Source organism: Amphiura filiformis, chromosome 13, assembly GCF_039555335.1.
Source record: "Amphiura filiformis chromosome 13, Afil_fr2py, whole genome shotgun sequence".
NCBI classification, from domain to species: Eukaryota; Metazoa; Echinodermata; class Ophiuroidea; order Amphilepidida; family Amphiuridae; genus Amphiura; species Amphiura filiformis.
In genome coordinates this window covers 6,543,385-6,560,704 of record NC_092640.1, presented here as the reverse complement: position 1 = coordinate 6,560,704, position 17,320 = coordinate 6,543,385, and the positions used below count along the sequence as shown (strand labels likewise).

The 17,320-nt window shown below is 35.6% G+C and overlaps 1 protein-coding gene across 3 annotated transcripts in view; it reads left to right on the top strand.

The window, feature by feature from the left end:
• Nucleotides 1–17,320, top strand: part of LOC140167927 (uncharacterized) — a 78,060-nt gene that overhangs the window by 41,235 nt on the left and 19,505 nt on the right. The window contains exons 1-2 of one of the 3 annotated variants that reach the window (XM_072191218.1): nt 659–838; nt 15,144–16,394. In XM_072191218.1, the coding sequence (XP_072047319.1) occupies nt 775–838; nt 15,144–16,394 (1,315 nt within the window). In that variant the 5' untranslated portion in view covers nt 659–774. Of the gene's footprint in view, nt 1–658; nt 839–15,143; nt 16,395–17,320 lie in introns of those variants that run through there. The other 2 variants (XM_072191216.1, XM_072191217.1) reach the window with 2 other exon arrangements.

The window sequence follows — 17,320 nt, the reverse complement described above, 5'->3', positions numbered from 1 at the left end:
CAATTCCCCTCCCCGCAGTATCTACGCCTATGAAAAGTTTGAAACACACAAAATTGTTATAATGGCAGTGAATTTTGCACAGTAGCTTTTTTATTTCACCCTTCCCCTCCCTTTCCCCAAGAAAGCAGTCTAAGCCTGTGGTGATGTGAAGCAGTGTGCAATGTCAGCCACTGTAGGTATTGAGGTGGGGCGGGTAAACAGTTCAAAACTCACACAATGTTTCAATGGCAGTGATCTTTGCTATTATATCTCTTTGAACTTGTTTATTTATTTATTTATTTATTTATTTATATTTTTATTTACTTATTTTTTTTAAATATTATTATTATTATTATTATTTATTATTATTATTATTATTATTATTATTATTATTATTATTATTATTATTATTATTATTATTATTATTATTATTATTATTATTATTATTATTATTATTATTATTATTATTATTATTTTTTTATATTTTTTTTTTAAGCGCAATGTCATTTTTTTTGGTATTGCGCTATATTAAGCGACGTTGTTATGTTATTACTTGTTGTTATTTAATTCTAAAACATTTCATAATTATTTTTGATATTCCCCTGGGATATTCCGGGATCACCAAACAAACAAGTGGATGTGGTAGTATGGAGTCAATCGAGTGTTTGTTTCATTGTTTTTTGTTTGCGTGCATGATATAAATGTGAACACTTAAATCGAAACAGTCACTTTCACATTGACTTTGCCAAGAGCACCATAAATCTACAATTCTGTAAAGAAGTATTGGAATTGACAATGGCTTGCAAGACTACATTTTATCTGTTGACTTTGTGTATCTGTGCCAGCTTCATCTTTCATGGTAAGAAACAAGATTTTCTCTTTATTTAATATTTTTGTTTATAAGTATCTAATATTCGATGTAACATGTCTTTGATATTTAATTTATTCATTCATTCATTCAATTTTTTTTTCACTCATCAAATAGCATTCTATTTCCAGTAATGTTTAATGTCATCAAATCCCATTCAATTTCCAGTAATGTTTAATTTTTACTTGGAAAACTACTTTTATCACCTACTTTGCGTGCCGACGCAGCAACCTTGTCTTATATATATATTCTGATGTGTAATCGATCACCAAGGGCATTCAATGTATGTAAATGAAGTGCCTATTTGGGTGGGTGGTAAAGAAGTGTTTATCAACAGCTACAGTCTGCTTTATAGGTCTGAGACCGGCACAAACACACCTTTGCGATACATTCAAATTCATTCATACCACTTTCTCAAGTGGGGAACTAACCCATGACTTTCTGTTCATCACTTACTGACAGTCAATGCCTCATTTCAAATGTTTAGTTTTAGTTTTGGTTTTGGTTTTGGTCACGTGGTTTCCTATTGTCCTGCCTAACCACTTGAATCATAAGATATCGAACTCATTGTTTCTAGCTTTTGTTTAAAGGAGGATTTCGTGATCCTAGCATCCTCTTTTTATGACATTTTTCAGTAGATATTCACGAAAAAAACTTATTTCCAAAATTTCAGTTGATTCCGATTTGCGAGTTATGCATGATTATGTGTATTACACTGCTCCATAGACAATGTGTTGTAATTTCGTTCTGGTGCACCAGAACGAAATTCAAATTTGGCGATATTTTTGTTAAACGAATTAATCTGCAAGAAATATTTGGTACATAAACATTATGTAGCCAGAGGTATCCAGTGGTGTAAAAATCTCAACTTTTTTTGGAAAAGTGGGGGATGAGGCTGTGGATCACGAAATGCCCTTTAAAACCGAACATTTGTGTCAGTCAGTTTCGGTTTTGGTTTCAGTTTCTTATAAGTGGTGTGAATCGTAAAATTATTTGATTTGAAGTTACCTACTCTAAGCATGGAGGTATATAAATAAATGGAGAATGATCCAGCCAAGCCTCTTTTGTACTACGTTGGTTATGACCAATTATTGTTGAATAGGCAATTTCAGGTTTATATTGATTATGCTAAGCTGATTACATTGTGAAGTCTGTTTCACTGGCCATTGATTTCAATGGGGTAAAATGAAGTTTATACTTATTGGAAAGTGCTCATGTTTCATAAAATTTTGATATCAAAATCCCATTTTCGCCAAAAATTGAGTGCTTAAATTGCATCAAGAAATCAGTTTTTTTGAAAAAAGAAACACCTTATCTGTTGTCATCTTGTGACTCCTACATTTTGGTCATGAAAAATTGAATTATGACTTTTTTCCCCAAAAGTTATGACCCCCCGTATATTTGGAACCCCTCCTCCAAAGAAAATGATAGCCTCCTAATAATATTAATAATCATTTAGGCCTAAATACTGATAATTATTTATTATACAATGAGAAGTTTAATGATGATGATTTAGGCGGCCTATACGATTTCATGACAATACAGAATAAAAAGTTTAAAAACAATAACATGTCATCCGTCATGGCACTCAATCAATTTGACCCGAAGCTTCAACCAAAATCACGGTTATCATACACTAAACTATGAGAAACTATTTAAACAAAGTATGTAGGGCCTATACATTCCGTATATCAATTTCTCTCTAGAAAAGATTGTCTGATCATCACTTTTGCTTGAATTCCGAAGTACTTCCGGTAAATTTTGCTCGCTCGTAACTCAAATGGCCCAAATTGGCCCAACATAATTTTTTCACAATCGGAAGGTAAAAACGTCTTGCTTTCATTTGCACTATATTTGAACTCCCTCAGACCCCTTAAAAGCTTGATATATGAACATGAAAACTAAGTATATTTGTCAAGTTACGGCACAACTAGTGTAGAAAACAGTTTCATAACTTGAGAACAGAACATCCGAATTTCTTCGGGTTTTCGCACGATCATACATTGAAACTATAAGCTATCAAAACTGGTGACTTTGAACTAGCTGATTGACTAGCTGACGTCATTATACAGTCTCTTTTACAAGGCTTCCGGTACGGGTCAATGTAGGGTCAATTCCTATGAGGAAATTTTGGGAGTGACAATCAATGAACCATGGTAGAGGCTCATAACCATCGTGGAGATCAATAGCTTGGCTGAAGTGGCTGGTCAATTCAAGTTTGGTGACTCATTGAATAGAGGTAACGGGATAATCCCCACTTAGGAGATTAGAATTCTGGCGATCATTCTCCATTTATTTATATACCTCCATGCTCTAAGTATACAAAAGAAATGTTTAAATTTCGCAGTGCAATATTCACGAGGAAAGAAATCGAGCATGGTAATCTACATTGAAAGACGTGGTTTACAAAACCGAATAAGCCAAGGCTAATTCACCTGTGAAAAAATATAGACCATCGAAATACTTGCATTCGACATTACAAAAGGGGCCACTATTGTAATTGTATAGAGGGTGCTATAAACAAAATCGATTCATGTCCTTAATCCCATGTACCAGAATCGATGGAAGGCCATTATATGACCTCTAATAACCTAATGACTTTTACTGAAGCAATTTTTACTGCAAAAAGTAGAAGATAGAGGGGAGAAGAGATTGTGTGTGTGTGTGTGGGGGGGTGGTTGGAGGGCAAGGGGATATGGGCCTGGAGAGAGAGAAACAGATAAGAGAGAGCATTGGAAGTGAAAGAGAAGGGGAGGAGAGCTCGAGATGAAGATATCGAATGTAGGGGAGGAGGAGGAGGGGGGGAAGGGGTAATTTAGGGAAGAGGTGGTTATATGGGGCGGAGAGCCCCCTCTTAAAGAGGGATGGGTTGTGCTTCCCGGGGGTAATGCACTAATTAATAATCAAATCATCTCCATGCATCGTTTATGTTTCATACAAACAAACAAATCCCCCACCCGCCCCATCCTTCAATATACGCGCATGTATATGATTTCTAGGCCTAGAACTCGTGAGTGTAATATGCCACCTACCTTCGACAGAGAGCATCAACTGTCGTCCGCGGGATAGATTTCCGATATCAATCATGATAATAATTATGTTAGCACAATAGGCTATTGTATACTTCTGGTTATATACCCTATACTGTGTCCTCCCAGAATAATAATGTTATGATTGCAGACCAGATCAACTCCACTTTTTAATCCCTTGATTTTTGGTTTCTGAACAAAAGAGAAACCAAAACTAAAGATTTGAAATGAGGGAATGTCCCAGGTAAAACATTAATATGATGTCGAGTCAGTTACCAATTTAATTGCGGAACCCTTTTGTTCGAAACAATGGTACCACTTTTATGAATAGCCTGTCGGTAAATCAATTTGATACAAAGGAGCAATACATTACATAATTTATATAACCTCCTTGTCCTAAACTCATTACCACCTCTTTAATCAATTACATGTAGCAGAGAAGATGAGAATCTCAGTTGTGTTCAATCTGATACAAGCATATTGCTTGAATAGGAACTTCCCAAGGCGATCAATCAATAAACAATCAGAGAGGTAAAAGAGACGTCAATTGAAGTTGAAGAAATCTCAACTTCCGAGGGAAATCACTTGAATGCATCATACCAATCGTTTAGGCCTACTAATAGGTTAAATACCACTAATTATGTATTACACTAGCCCTAGAACTCTGGCCATAGTATCCGTTTTTACTTCCACTAGGGCCAGAGGCACTTACATTGAAAAATTTGTTGGACATACTTGAACGATCCAGTACAAAAAATGAAATCATTTCAATGCTTGATCGAACCAATACAAATGTGTGTCAGGTCACTAATTAACATGATAAAACCCACTTGAGAACACACAATCGCCGGTCATTTCTAAAGATGCATTTATACTTTAATCGCTTTTGCAGAAACCTGAATCGCACGCATGATCAGTGTACTAAATCGCCGTCATATTTGCCTGCTGAGCATGCGCATGATTTGCTGTTTTTCAAAAGCGACACGTAGGCTATTATTGACACCCTCTGTCGGTCAACGTTCTCTAGAATCCCATAACTTGTTCAGTTAAAGACAAGGATTCAGTCTGATGATGAGCAATCCATGGGTATAAACACAGCTTTACACAATGACTAATTTACATAGGCATAAAAGACCGTGTTCATGTACCGTTACTCAGCCAAACATGGCAGAGTAGGTCCCGGATGACGGTACATGTTCCTATCTCCTCAACGTTATACCTTTCCAACAAGGAAAGAGATACAAAAAGCGAACGTCTATATTACACGGGTTTCAATGGGAAAATGGCTAATTTCGGGTGACATTTTCTCATATTCAGAACTCTCACAGTTCAATGCCACTAATATCAGGTGAAACTATATGATTTAGATGCCCAATGATCAAAAATTCAACATAGGTTGACCTGAGACTTTTCTTGTTTTAACGCACTGAACCGTAAATTCCTTAAAATGACAGTACGCCCTCGAAGCTGAAAGTTACAATATGGTAGGGCGAATATTTACTAAAAACCGAAGCCGTGCGTATGAATTTTGGTACTATTACAACAAAATGTCATATAATGAGAGAAAATGTACCATTTTGAAGCATCAAACCCTAAAAAGTACTTTTTGGCTCTATAACTTGATCAATTTCAGCGAATTTAATGCAGTCTTTTCAGGGTTTGCAGGTTTTTGCCGCAGCTGAAAAAAAAACGCGGTTTTAACCGCTTGGCAAAAACAATTTTTGCCAGTTTTCGCCGGCAAAAATGGCAAAAACTAAAAAAGTGATTTATAGTTCATTTTTTTCATCTCAAAACAAATTATTAAATTACAAAAATCATTTCCTGACTGTAACAAGGCCATATTTTGTAAATGTAAGTAACGTATTAAGGGCTGGGGTATGAGCGACCTTATCGGTATCTGGAGAGGGGAAGCAATGAGTTACCCCAAATCACAGCGGCAGGTAGTGACTGGGCCGCCGAGTGCTAATATATATTTATTTTGGAAGGTTCGTGTTTGTTTTAAATTTTGAGGCGTTTTTCCAAAATTTGATATTTTTGGTGATATTTCAAAAAAGCGACATGCCAAAGACAACTCTTTGGGCACATAGTTTGTTATTGTTATTGCAGTTCTTTTCCACATACCTACGTTAACATTCGATTGGGTGATTTACTAATATTATATATTTTATGACTGCAATTTGGCGTTTTCAATGCGTTTTACACGTATCATGAAATTAACGCAAATATCTAGTCACGCTGCTTTTAGAATTTTTACCTGATCGTCGGCTTTTTGCAGGCAACAGAATGCAGATCGGCTCACGATAGATGTCGTATTCCTCTATGTGGTTCACTTATTGATAAAATGAGTTTGTATTCCTTGTAACAACACACACATTGCCGTCTGGTAACCGGGTCTGGTACTGATTTTGGGACAGCCATAGACTTCAGCGCCGTATCAAATCTCATAAAAACCACACGACTGACGACTATGTGTTTATGTTTCCCGCACGAAAGCTTGTGTCTACTACTATACTTCTTTGGAAACGTTGACCTTTGACCATTCTTTGTATAACACCCTGATATGACCTTGATATGTTCGCTTGATTGGGTACGTTATAGCATCCATTTCATCAGCCCTGCATTTCATTGAGTTGTTAGGACTTGGTCAGTAGATAATACTATACAGGGATACAATAGTTTAACATGGTGTGTGAGCATGGTGAAAGACTCATTATTGATTAGGCGCGGACATATTAAAGGCACAGGTCCTTTGCGTGAATAGAATAGAATGTGTGAATAGAATGTTTGGAATTTTGCAACTAAAATACTAACTGCATTCTGCATTATGTATTTATTTATTTATTTAGGCCTATGCCTATTTATTTATTTACTGACTTATTTATTTATTTTATTTATTTGGTATATTAGTTAGTAGGCCTAGTTTAATAGTAATATTCCATGATAGGCCCACGTCGGTTTATTATTGATTGTTGATAACTTGACAACTTGATTAATTGATCGATTGATAGTCATTTCACATTATATTCCTAGTTTATAGGCCAATTTGAATAGCATCGTATATTAGATAAATAGACCTATCAGTATTGATTTATTCTATTCAGCAATATCAAGGATTACTATCAAACTTCTCATAGCTAATTGTCAGTTGGCTCAGTGGTAACGCAGTAGGTTTTACAACATGGAGGTCCCGGGTTCGATTCCCACCTCTGCCTATTTTTTTCTTTGCTGTGAAAAAAAATGAAATTTCTGGACTGCAAACTTATTTGGCGCGCGATCTGAGCTGGTCCTTTTCTGGTGGCTGTGTCTGTTACAGACACACTCCCTCTGCATCCAAACCAGGTTCACGCTCATTACACCTCCCTTAAGAAATTAAATTCATGCATTTTCTTTGCTCAAGTGCATTTAATCGAAATGTGGCATATATCGGATTCAAAACTTTTTCATTTTAAGGACTTGATGAGACAAAAATTATGTTGAATGATTCATTAAAAGTTGTGTGCTGCTGTTTATGAGCTTTCTGTGTTATTTTGTAATATTTGAGTGACTATATGTGAGTTTTTGCCATTTTTGCCGGTTTAAACCAGGCAAAAACGGGCAAAAACAGGTTTTTGCCACCGGCAACGGCAAAAACAGGTTTTTGCCGGCAAAAACCGAACCCTGAGTCTTTTCAGATGCCATGAAAACAGATAGTTACTCGGCGTATTTCAATGTATCGCCCAGGCCTATTAGTGGTATTAACCTATAGGAAATGAATTCCTATCATCTGGATCTCTTATTTTGCTAATTAATTTACTTCCTCGATCATTAAGTTTCATTTATTAATACAAAGTAATAATTATTAACGGCAATGGATGTTCTAAAAATGTATTTTGTGGCTTTTTGTATATTTCAACCATCGTCTACAATAGCGATCACTGTGATTTTTACTTCTCATATAAAACGTGTTTTATTCTGTTTTGAAGTCCCAGATAGAGCAAGTCAGAGAGCTCAAATAGGATCAAAATATTTATCCTGAGTAAGCAGTTGGACCGCATCCTAAAAACATATTCATGGAGATTATCCAAAGCTACAATAATATTATGATGCTTACTAAACGTTCAGTTTCAGTTTTTAACCGTTTCCGACGTACCAAATCTGTATTCACTTTATATCTAAACAAAATATCTAAACAACCAAAACTTACATTATCATCAAATAACTTTTATTTTGTAGCTTAGATTTAAGAGTATAATCATGGGTAATTCCAATATTCTGGCACGTAAGATAACAGGGATGTGATGATGGAGGTAGAACTTTTTGAATGACCCTCGTATGAAATTTTCTGCATAAATAAAAGTTGCGCTTTTCTAAATTTGCTTTATATGTATGCATTAACATGCATACATTTAACACGTTTTTCATTCTAATTTCATTTAAGGAAGACACAACAGTAACTTCAATGATAAATCATTAATTAATTTATTAACCAATGGACCAAAAGTTCCTCTCTTTTTTTTCAATTTCTTATGCTGGAGCTCAATACCTTTATTTCGTCGGACGCATCACATACTGGTCACATACTACGCATTTCGAGAAAATCTCAATTGAAAATCTTCGTATTAAGTTTACCTTTCTATAATTTAATTAGACTATGGATTTTCATGAAAGTGGTTTTAAATCTTACAAGTATATGCTTTAAGAGGAATCTTGAATTATATTTACGTATGCAATATTGCTTAAAACTAAACTAAAGTTGTAGTTCTGTATGTGAAATAGTTAATTTCCCTATATCGTATTTAAAGTGCATCACATACAGGTCTATCTTGGGGGCTATCTCGATTTCGCGAACGGTAACGTGAATTTAGACGCATCACATACTGGTCTATCTTGAAGCTTCTCGAGATAGACCAGTATGTGATGCACTTTAAATACGACATCGGGAAATTAACCATTTCACATACAGAACTACAACTTATGTGTAGGTTTAAGCAATATGGCATTCGTAAATATAATTAAAAATTCCACTTTAATAAATCTTACAAGTATATGCTTTAATTTAAAACCACTTTTATGAAAATCCATAGTCTAATTAAATTATAGAAAGGTAAACTTAATACGAAGATTTTTCAATTGCGATTTTCTATAAATGCGTGGTTTTTTTCGAGATAGATCAGTATGTGAAATACGTATTTTGTAAAAATCATAGATAGTTCAAATTTAATATTTTATAACAAATTATTTAGGAAAAATTGAGGTCTGTAATTTGTTGAATTAGAAGAGCTCCGTAAAAAAGAACTATATACCAATTTTCTCAGAAAAGTCAAAAATTCAAGATAGACCAGTATGTGATGCACCCGACGATTTTATTGGTAATTCCTTGAATGGTTCAAAAACATTTATATTTCTACGGATGGCCGTTTTCAAGACTCAACTTGTTACAAGCGGACAAGGACTTTGCAACAAATCCTGCAGCATGCGGGGAACCAGCTTGACCAACAGTATGAGCAAGAGATGCTTGGAAGCCGTCGCAAATGAAAGAAGGCCTATTCGTTATTAAAAGACATTTATAAGCTGTGGCATTTCTTTTAATTTATTCACTGAACCATAAAAAGTGTTTTTGAATGTGTGACACCTAAATCAGGAATATCTTAACTTAAATTATCAAATTCAATGCTTCTTTTTGATTAAATTACTCACTTAAAGGGAAAAAGTTGTGGCATAACATGCTTTAAAAGCCTATTTAGTAAAATGCAATTTTTTTGGGGCCGAAAATTTATAAAATGGCTGTATTTCTCAATAAAGATGATGAAAAGTTGAAACAAAAACCAGCTCACTTGATGCACAACTAATCAGTCTATTTTTTTTAAACAAGAGAATTTATTAAGTCGTGTTTGGATTATACCAAAATGTCTTGGGGAATCTGTTAAATTCAATGTTTTATGAATATAATTCTACCACGCAGAGGGGGTCACGCAGCAGAATTTCACGCCACACGACTTAGCTATATTTCGGAGCTCTGCTCTTCAAATTCACATAAATTTCAAAGTTTATACACTTAATATATTTAATATGATACTAACCAACTGGTACACGAAATATACTAGCTTATTACATATACAGAAAGGGGTTTATACACATTCACTCAGCAATTTGACATGCCTGGGGCATCGAGCCATTCTCCGTCTGCATAACATGACTACCGCTCTCTATAAGTCAGAGCGCAAATTTGAATAACAATACGCTATTTACATATCAATGCGCCTCATGCTAATTAAGGTTGCCGCTACCAGGAGTTGTTCTATGCCTATACACCAATCCGAGAAGCGTTTACTGTATTTGGCCCTCTATTGACGGCAACACAGATGTACCAGAGCGGGAGATTTAATTCGTAATTCAATACTCATGATTGTGTATTGAATATCACTGTTGTGTACAATTCCCGGGTACAATTCTGTATAGCACACAATAAATAATGGATAGAACCCCCGACCTCGGGACACCGCAGTTTTACATCGGGGACACCGCAGTAATGGCGAAGTCGGATAGGTGTATACACTGGCGAAGTTACGTAATAAATCGGATTAACTACCCTAGCAATAGGTGAAAACAATTTTGAATATATCGCGCTGCACTATAAGCAGGTTGAACTCATCACCTGTGTATGTCTGCAATCATAGATTGAATACAATACCGGTCTTTTCAAAGATAATAATCTTACAGGTGCGAGTGATCAGCTGACATGGTTCAATGCAGAGGCATACCTGTGAACGTACCAGTGCAGCGCGGTATATTCAAACATTGTTTTAACCTTTTGCTATGGTAGTTAATCCGTATAGACGAATCCAACGAGCCAAGTCATGGTCAGGATTTGGTCGGCCATTACTGGGTCCCCGCAGCACCAAACTGGTGTTGTGACTGCCCAATTAGGTGGATTAAAGCCGCTTAAAATCGATGTTAGATTATATTGTGTTGTAAACGGTCATCATTCTTTTGTCTACGTGTAGCACGGGTGATAGAATGCAGTTTAAACTCCCCTCCAAGGCCGCATCATTTCACATTTTAGGTGAGATGGAGCCGACGGGGACCCAGCTATGGCTGCCATTGAGGTGTAGGAATGCGTGAAATTGGATTCGTCTATAAACAATATAATACATAGGAATTCAATATTTCTGAAAGCAACATCACAAACTTCATCACAAAGTAATAGAATACAAAACGATTCACTATAAAACACATTACGGTACTAAGAACCTCAATTCATATAGAGGATGTGATGCGGGGTAATGTTTTTGTTTGTTTTTGTAATAGTTATTTCCTCATATTTCATTCTTGCCCTAAATCATGACACAGCTGAAAGAGTAAATAGATATGGGAAAATTGTATTTGTTATAATTACCTTAAATAAATAAACAAACAAACAAACAAACAAACAAACAAACAAATAAATAAATAAATAAATAAATAAATAAATAAATAAATAAATAAATAAATAAATAAAGTTAATTACCATTCATTCATTTCATTCTGTTGTTTCAGTGTGGGTCATAACAGGAAAATTTTGGTGTCAAGGAAACAAAAGTTTATTTAAATTGTGGGCAATATAAAATGTGCTTTGAAAAAAATTACTTTCCATGAGTGGTAAAAAGTGTGTGAGGAAGGAAAAGGCTAACTGGGAATGTTCATAATTCATAAGTACTTAAAAGATTAGCAACTCTTTTAAACTGTTGCGATTTGGTAAATCACAGCATCTTGCGAATGGTAGTGAGCTTTGGCAAAAAATGCATTGATCATTTCATAGCGAGTGTGTAGAAGAATTCAAATATCACAGATATACTTTTGTAGGTCCTGTGGTTCTTGAGTCATGTTGTAAAGAGGGCTAAATCAACAATCCTTTTGCAAAACGTACATAACTCATTTAACAACAATAAATCAAGCAAGTTTTCAAGGTATATGATTTGTAGAATGAACTTTTGCAAAATATCAGAGTGTTATTTCTCAATAATATATTGATTTAGATAATGAAAATCAATTTTTTTGGCTGCTTCGACCAACAATACAAGAACATTATTTTTTAATTTCAATGGTCAAATATTAGGGATTGAATGGCTAACAAGTCGCATAAAAAAGTGAAAACCTCCCATCACCCCTTCCTAAATATTGAGTCGTTTTCATCGTTTTAGGTCACTAGTACTATTATGTGCAAAAGAAACATACACATCTATACAGTGTGGGCCAAAAACAACTTTACCCAATTTAAAAGGTCCATATCTCGAAATTGAAAAGTCTGCTTCAAATTGTTTTCACATGTTCGTAAACAACATTTTCTTAGGAGTATTTGGTGAAAAAACTATCCAAAAATGTATTAAATTAAAAACGTGATGCTAGTTTTAAATGAAAGGGTCAAAATTAACTTTGTCCACGCGAAGACCTACAAGCTGTCGCGTCGCATCATTTGCAATAGCGATTTCGATAGAGAATGAGAACCACTCACTATACGCACAAATTTCTGAAATTTATTCAGCGGTTTTATATAACACAATAATATAAATCAAACATAAACAATTTAAATGTCAAGCTATGATATTTCCTCATGATATGCAGCTTTCTTGCTCCAAAGATATAAAAACAATTCTCTTCAAATATACGCAAAGCAATTGTAACCTCATACCTCATTTTTGTCATTTTTTGTCAAATGTTATCTACAAGAAAGTTATTGCACTTATTGCGTTCGTGGTATGTTGGGTAAATTGTTGCTTTGACAACTGACTCTGGGGTAGTGGGTTAGCTGCAAGTTCCCTTTGTACCGCTGCAATGTTTGCAGCTGAACGGCCAGTTCATGGACGTCCGCTCCGTGCTTTGCATCTATTAGTCACACTTCCGAGGTTGTGAAAGTTGTTCGTAAGTAGAGTTATGGTAGGTTTCGGCAAGACTCTTACGTTCGGGAAACGAATCCGAAATTGATGCTGCACTTCCAAAAAGCATTATGTTCTTAAGTATACCTCTACCATAAAGGTCCTCTCTTGTGTTGTGAATTGCCTTATCTTGACACCTTGCAAACCTATTTAGAAATATAGCCACGCGGTCACAAAATGCATGAAGACCTATTTAAAATTAAAAAAATGTGCCAGATGACACCTTTGTAATTATATAATTATTACGCTTATTGTTGGTCAATGACAGGAGTGAAGTTTGAGTATATGACAAGTAAATGGGGATTAAAATCGATTGTATTTCTTTCATGTATGTAAAACAATCATCACTTTTCAAAGACAGGCCAAACCTGTTTACTAATTACATGTATGCCTAACGCATATGTATGCCTTACTCTTAGCAATCAGACAAATCCCATTGAATTACGTGTGGACAAAGTGATTTTTAACCCTCGGACGTAAAACTAGCACCATTTTGTTAATTTAGCTCCTTTTGCTTTCATTTCTTCATCACATACTTTTAGAAAGATATACATTTAGAATTTGTAACAATATCATGATCAGCTCTTCTACAATTCGAGCAACCACCCTCTGAAATTGGGTAAAGTTGTTTTTGGCCCACACTGTAGAGGCTGTATCAAAATGATTGTTCTCTGACTTTTCAATTTTCGTGAATTGTTTAGTTACGTACATTGCTGGAATTTGTTGGCAATTTATTTTAATATTCACATTGCTATAAATAACAGGTTTAATAAGAATTTTAGCAAATAGAATAACACAATATGTGAGGATATTTCGCGCTTTTAAAGGAATGACTCATTTTTGCGATTTTATCACATAACTGGCTTGGTGGTTAACTAACAACAAAAATGTGTTGAAGAAGTTTTTTGCATCAATGATCAATTATCAATAAATGTCCAAGAGTCCAAGAATAGGTTTATTATTTGAAAAAAATTAAGATACAATTTTGAATTTGGGGAGATGTACAGATAATTGGTGGATGTTACAATATAAGTGCGGATAGGTTTGCGCAGTGATCGGCTGCAACCAGCCTAGTTGATGCCATCTGATTCTGATGATTCACGTGTGGCGGCAAAATTACAGCGCTTTGAAACCTCTGGAAAATGTATTCTTTAAATCCCATATCCAAAAGGAGCAAAAGCCACATCTCCGGGGTAGCTAAGGCCCATAAGTGTGCAATAGTTATATTAAAACCGGGGATCCCCGATTTTATCCGCCAACACCCACATAGAGCTCCACAGTCAATCGGCTAAGTGGTTTTCTTAATTTTGCTTCATTATTTCAGCTTAAAATGATCAGAAAACCTCCTTGACAATTGAATATATGAATACAAAACCCACCCAAGTCCATACTTTGGCCAAATTGAGTTAAGCATGGGAAATTGTTGCTATACATAGGCCTGTCATATATATGAAAGAACAACTCAAATTCGTCCTCTGTGTCTATTGAGCATGTGAAAAATAGCATGTATGAAAGAACCACCAAAGTCCATGATTTGAGTCTTGTAACACATTGATTGAATTCTAAAAACCACCCAAGTCCAGCATTTAAATTGAACCCCACGAAGTCCCTGAAATGCTAATCGTCGTACCTTATACAGTTTAACCCACTCATTTGCACGTAAAACTTACCATATTGACCAGGTAAATCTAACTGAAGGAATTAAACTGATACACAGGTGTTTCTCTCAAAATCACTTCCCATGGACTTGGGTGGGTTTTGAATTTATGTATTCAATTGTTAGTAATAATAATTAATAAATAATAATTTTTGGCAAAAATAACAAAATTGAAATAGTACCGAAATCATACATTATCATGCTTATCCTGAATAATTTACATTCCAAATCAAATCGATTTTATATTTTTAATATGTACTGGAAAATTACTCACGTGTCGAGAACGATTATTCTGATACAGCCTGATACCGTATAGTCTGATTCAGACTCCGAATCGCAGCGTGATGCGATGCTTTTAAAACTGAAATCTGAGCCAGGTTTTTACGAGCTTGGCGGTGATGAGATTCGCATTGCGCTGCGATATCGTGGCCGTGCACACTTGTAATTGGCTGCTGGAAAATCAAGGTCATCAGAATGACCATAAAAGGAGATGCAAGCCCCACATGCTTTTAAAACATCGCAGAATCACTCGATGAAATTGTACATTTTGATTTCGTCGCACGATGCTACGATATTTTAAAAGCCGGACTTAATGCTCTTATTGAATTGAGGGTAGATTTCTGTAACAAATTGCCTCTAGAATATTAAGGATGCTTTTTGTGCCAAGTTTATAATTAACTGACTATTAATGACATAATTATGTTTGTTCTTTTCCTTAGTTTGTGATGCTGATGCCCATACACAAGGCCAGGACTTTGTTTTTAGTATTCCTGCCCCGTATCACTGTTCTCCATATATTCTGTTGACTGCCAGATCTAAGAGTGCTGTAGTTACTGTAACTGTAGGCCTACTTGAATTTAGAGAACAATATCCAGTGGACACAACCAATGTAGTCAGAGTTGTACTTCCACCATCTGCGTGTGTACGTACCTCTGGTGTGAATGACCAATCCATCATTGTACATTCCACAAACCCAATTTCAGTACATGTGTTTAAAAGAAACAATGGTGGGGATGGATTTTTAGCCATACCAACAGGAAGACTTGGATTAACATATTACATAGCAGCATATCAACCATCTGATGGCGGAGACTCATTTATTGCCATCAGCTCCTTAGACATCGCAACTACGATAAGAATAACTCCAAGACATGAACGTTCTTACAACACTGTCACTATTGGTCCTTATGAAACGTATATGGTTTTACTGCATAATGATCCTACTGGGACTCGCTTGGATGCTGACTACCCAATTTCAGTTGTGGCTGGCTCTCAATGTTCTAGTGTACCACATAATGCAGCTTATAATTGTGAGCCCTTACTTGAACAACTGCCACCAGTTAAAGAACTTGGGCGGGCATTCTTCGTTGGCCCCTTTAAGGGACGCAATTCAGGCTATGTATGTCGCATTATTGGAGCGAGTGATATTCCAACCAATATTCAAATATCCAACAGAGGCGTTGTACAACTCAACTCTGGAGACGTGCATGAGATTAATATTACCAGAGAACATGAAGTTACGGACTCCTTGCTGGAGATTTCTTCAAATAATCCAGTCTTGGTGATGCAGTACATGAAATCCTTCGAAACTGACAGTATTGGAGACCCATCAATGGTGTTAATTACCCCATTGGACCAATTTTCTACAAACATCAGTTTCCCAGTAGCTGAAATTATAGGATTGACTTATTATGTGAATGTTGCTATTGACTGTGTGCATATATCTGATCTATTCTTTGACGGAGATACAATGGCGGACTGGGAAGTCTTAAGAAGTGTAAATGGTACCATGTGCCTCTTACGTAAGCAGACTACACCTGGCTTGCATAATTTGGGGCATCGTGAGAATGCGCCATTTTATGCTACAGTTTATGGATACAATAAATACATTAGCGGAAACAATCTCCATGCCTATGCCTATGCCTATGCTTATCCAGCTGGTTTTAATTTACGCAGGCTGCTAGACAAAGGCAAGTATATTAATTTGCTTCATCTGTATGACATGCACTAGTTTTGAGCAAAGTGAAAAAAAAATATTAGAAAAAGTATTATTTCCCCTATTTAAAAGCAATTAAAAAAAATAAACACTAGTATGTGACCCGCTCTGACAAAACCTCTGACATTTCATGATTTGAATAAAAATGTAAGCACTAGACAATAAGCTGTAAAATAAATGATACCAAACTTATATAAATAGCATCAAAACTTTTCAAGATGTGGATAATTTTGTAAATGATACTTTGATATTTTTGCCAAATTGCTATTCTGAGTAATGGACCAATTAGTTTCCTGCCTTACACAGGATTGAATAGGGATTATTGTAGTTCAACTGTTATTTATTGATTAAATAAACCTTTTTTTCATAAGTACTTTCAAGGATTTGAAAGTCAACTTAGTCCCACAGTCAAAACCATGAGATTAAGAATTACACAATTTCATTTTTTCTATGGGAATGTCATATTTAAAGGTCTATAACTCAAAATCATGTTCCGATTTTTTTTTTTATAAACCTAGAATATCCACAATTTCGTTTAAAAAATAATAGGAAATGGCCTCTAAGCACATCCAGAAACAAAAATTTTCCAGGGGCCCGAGACCTCAGCCACTACACGCTGCGCTCACTAACTCGCTGCCCTCGAATTTGATCGTATATTGTGGTCTTTACCATAGCAAATCGGGGGGGATTACAATAATTATAGAGTGGATTTTTTCGCCATTCTCGCGCAACCGAGACCTTATTTTGATCTTAAATATAAGAATATAAAAAAACAATAGGAAATGGCCTCTAAGCGCACCCAGAAACAAAAATTTTCGCGGGGCCCTTAGGCAGGCCCCTAGACCCCACGCCGTTTGATGTTCCATTCACTACGCTCGCTGCACTCGAATTGAATCGTAT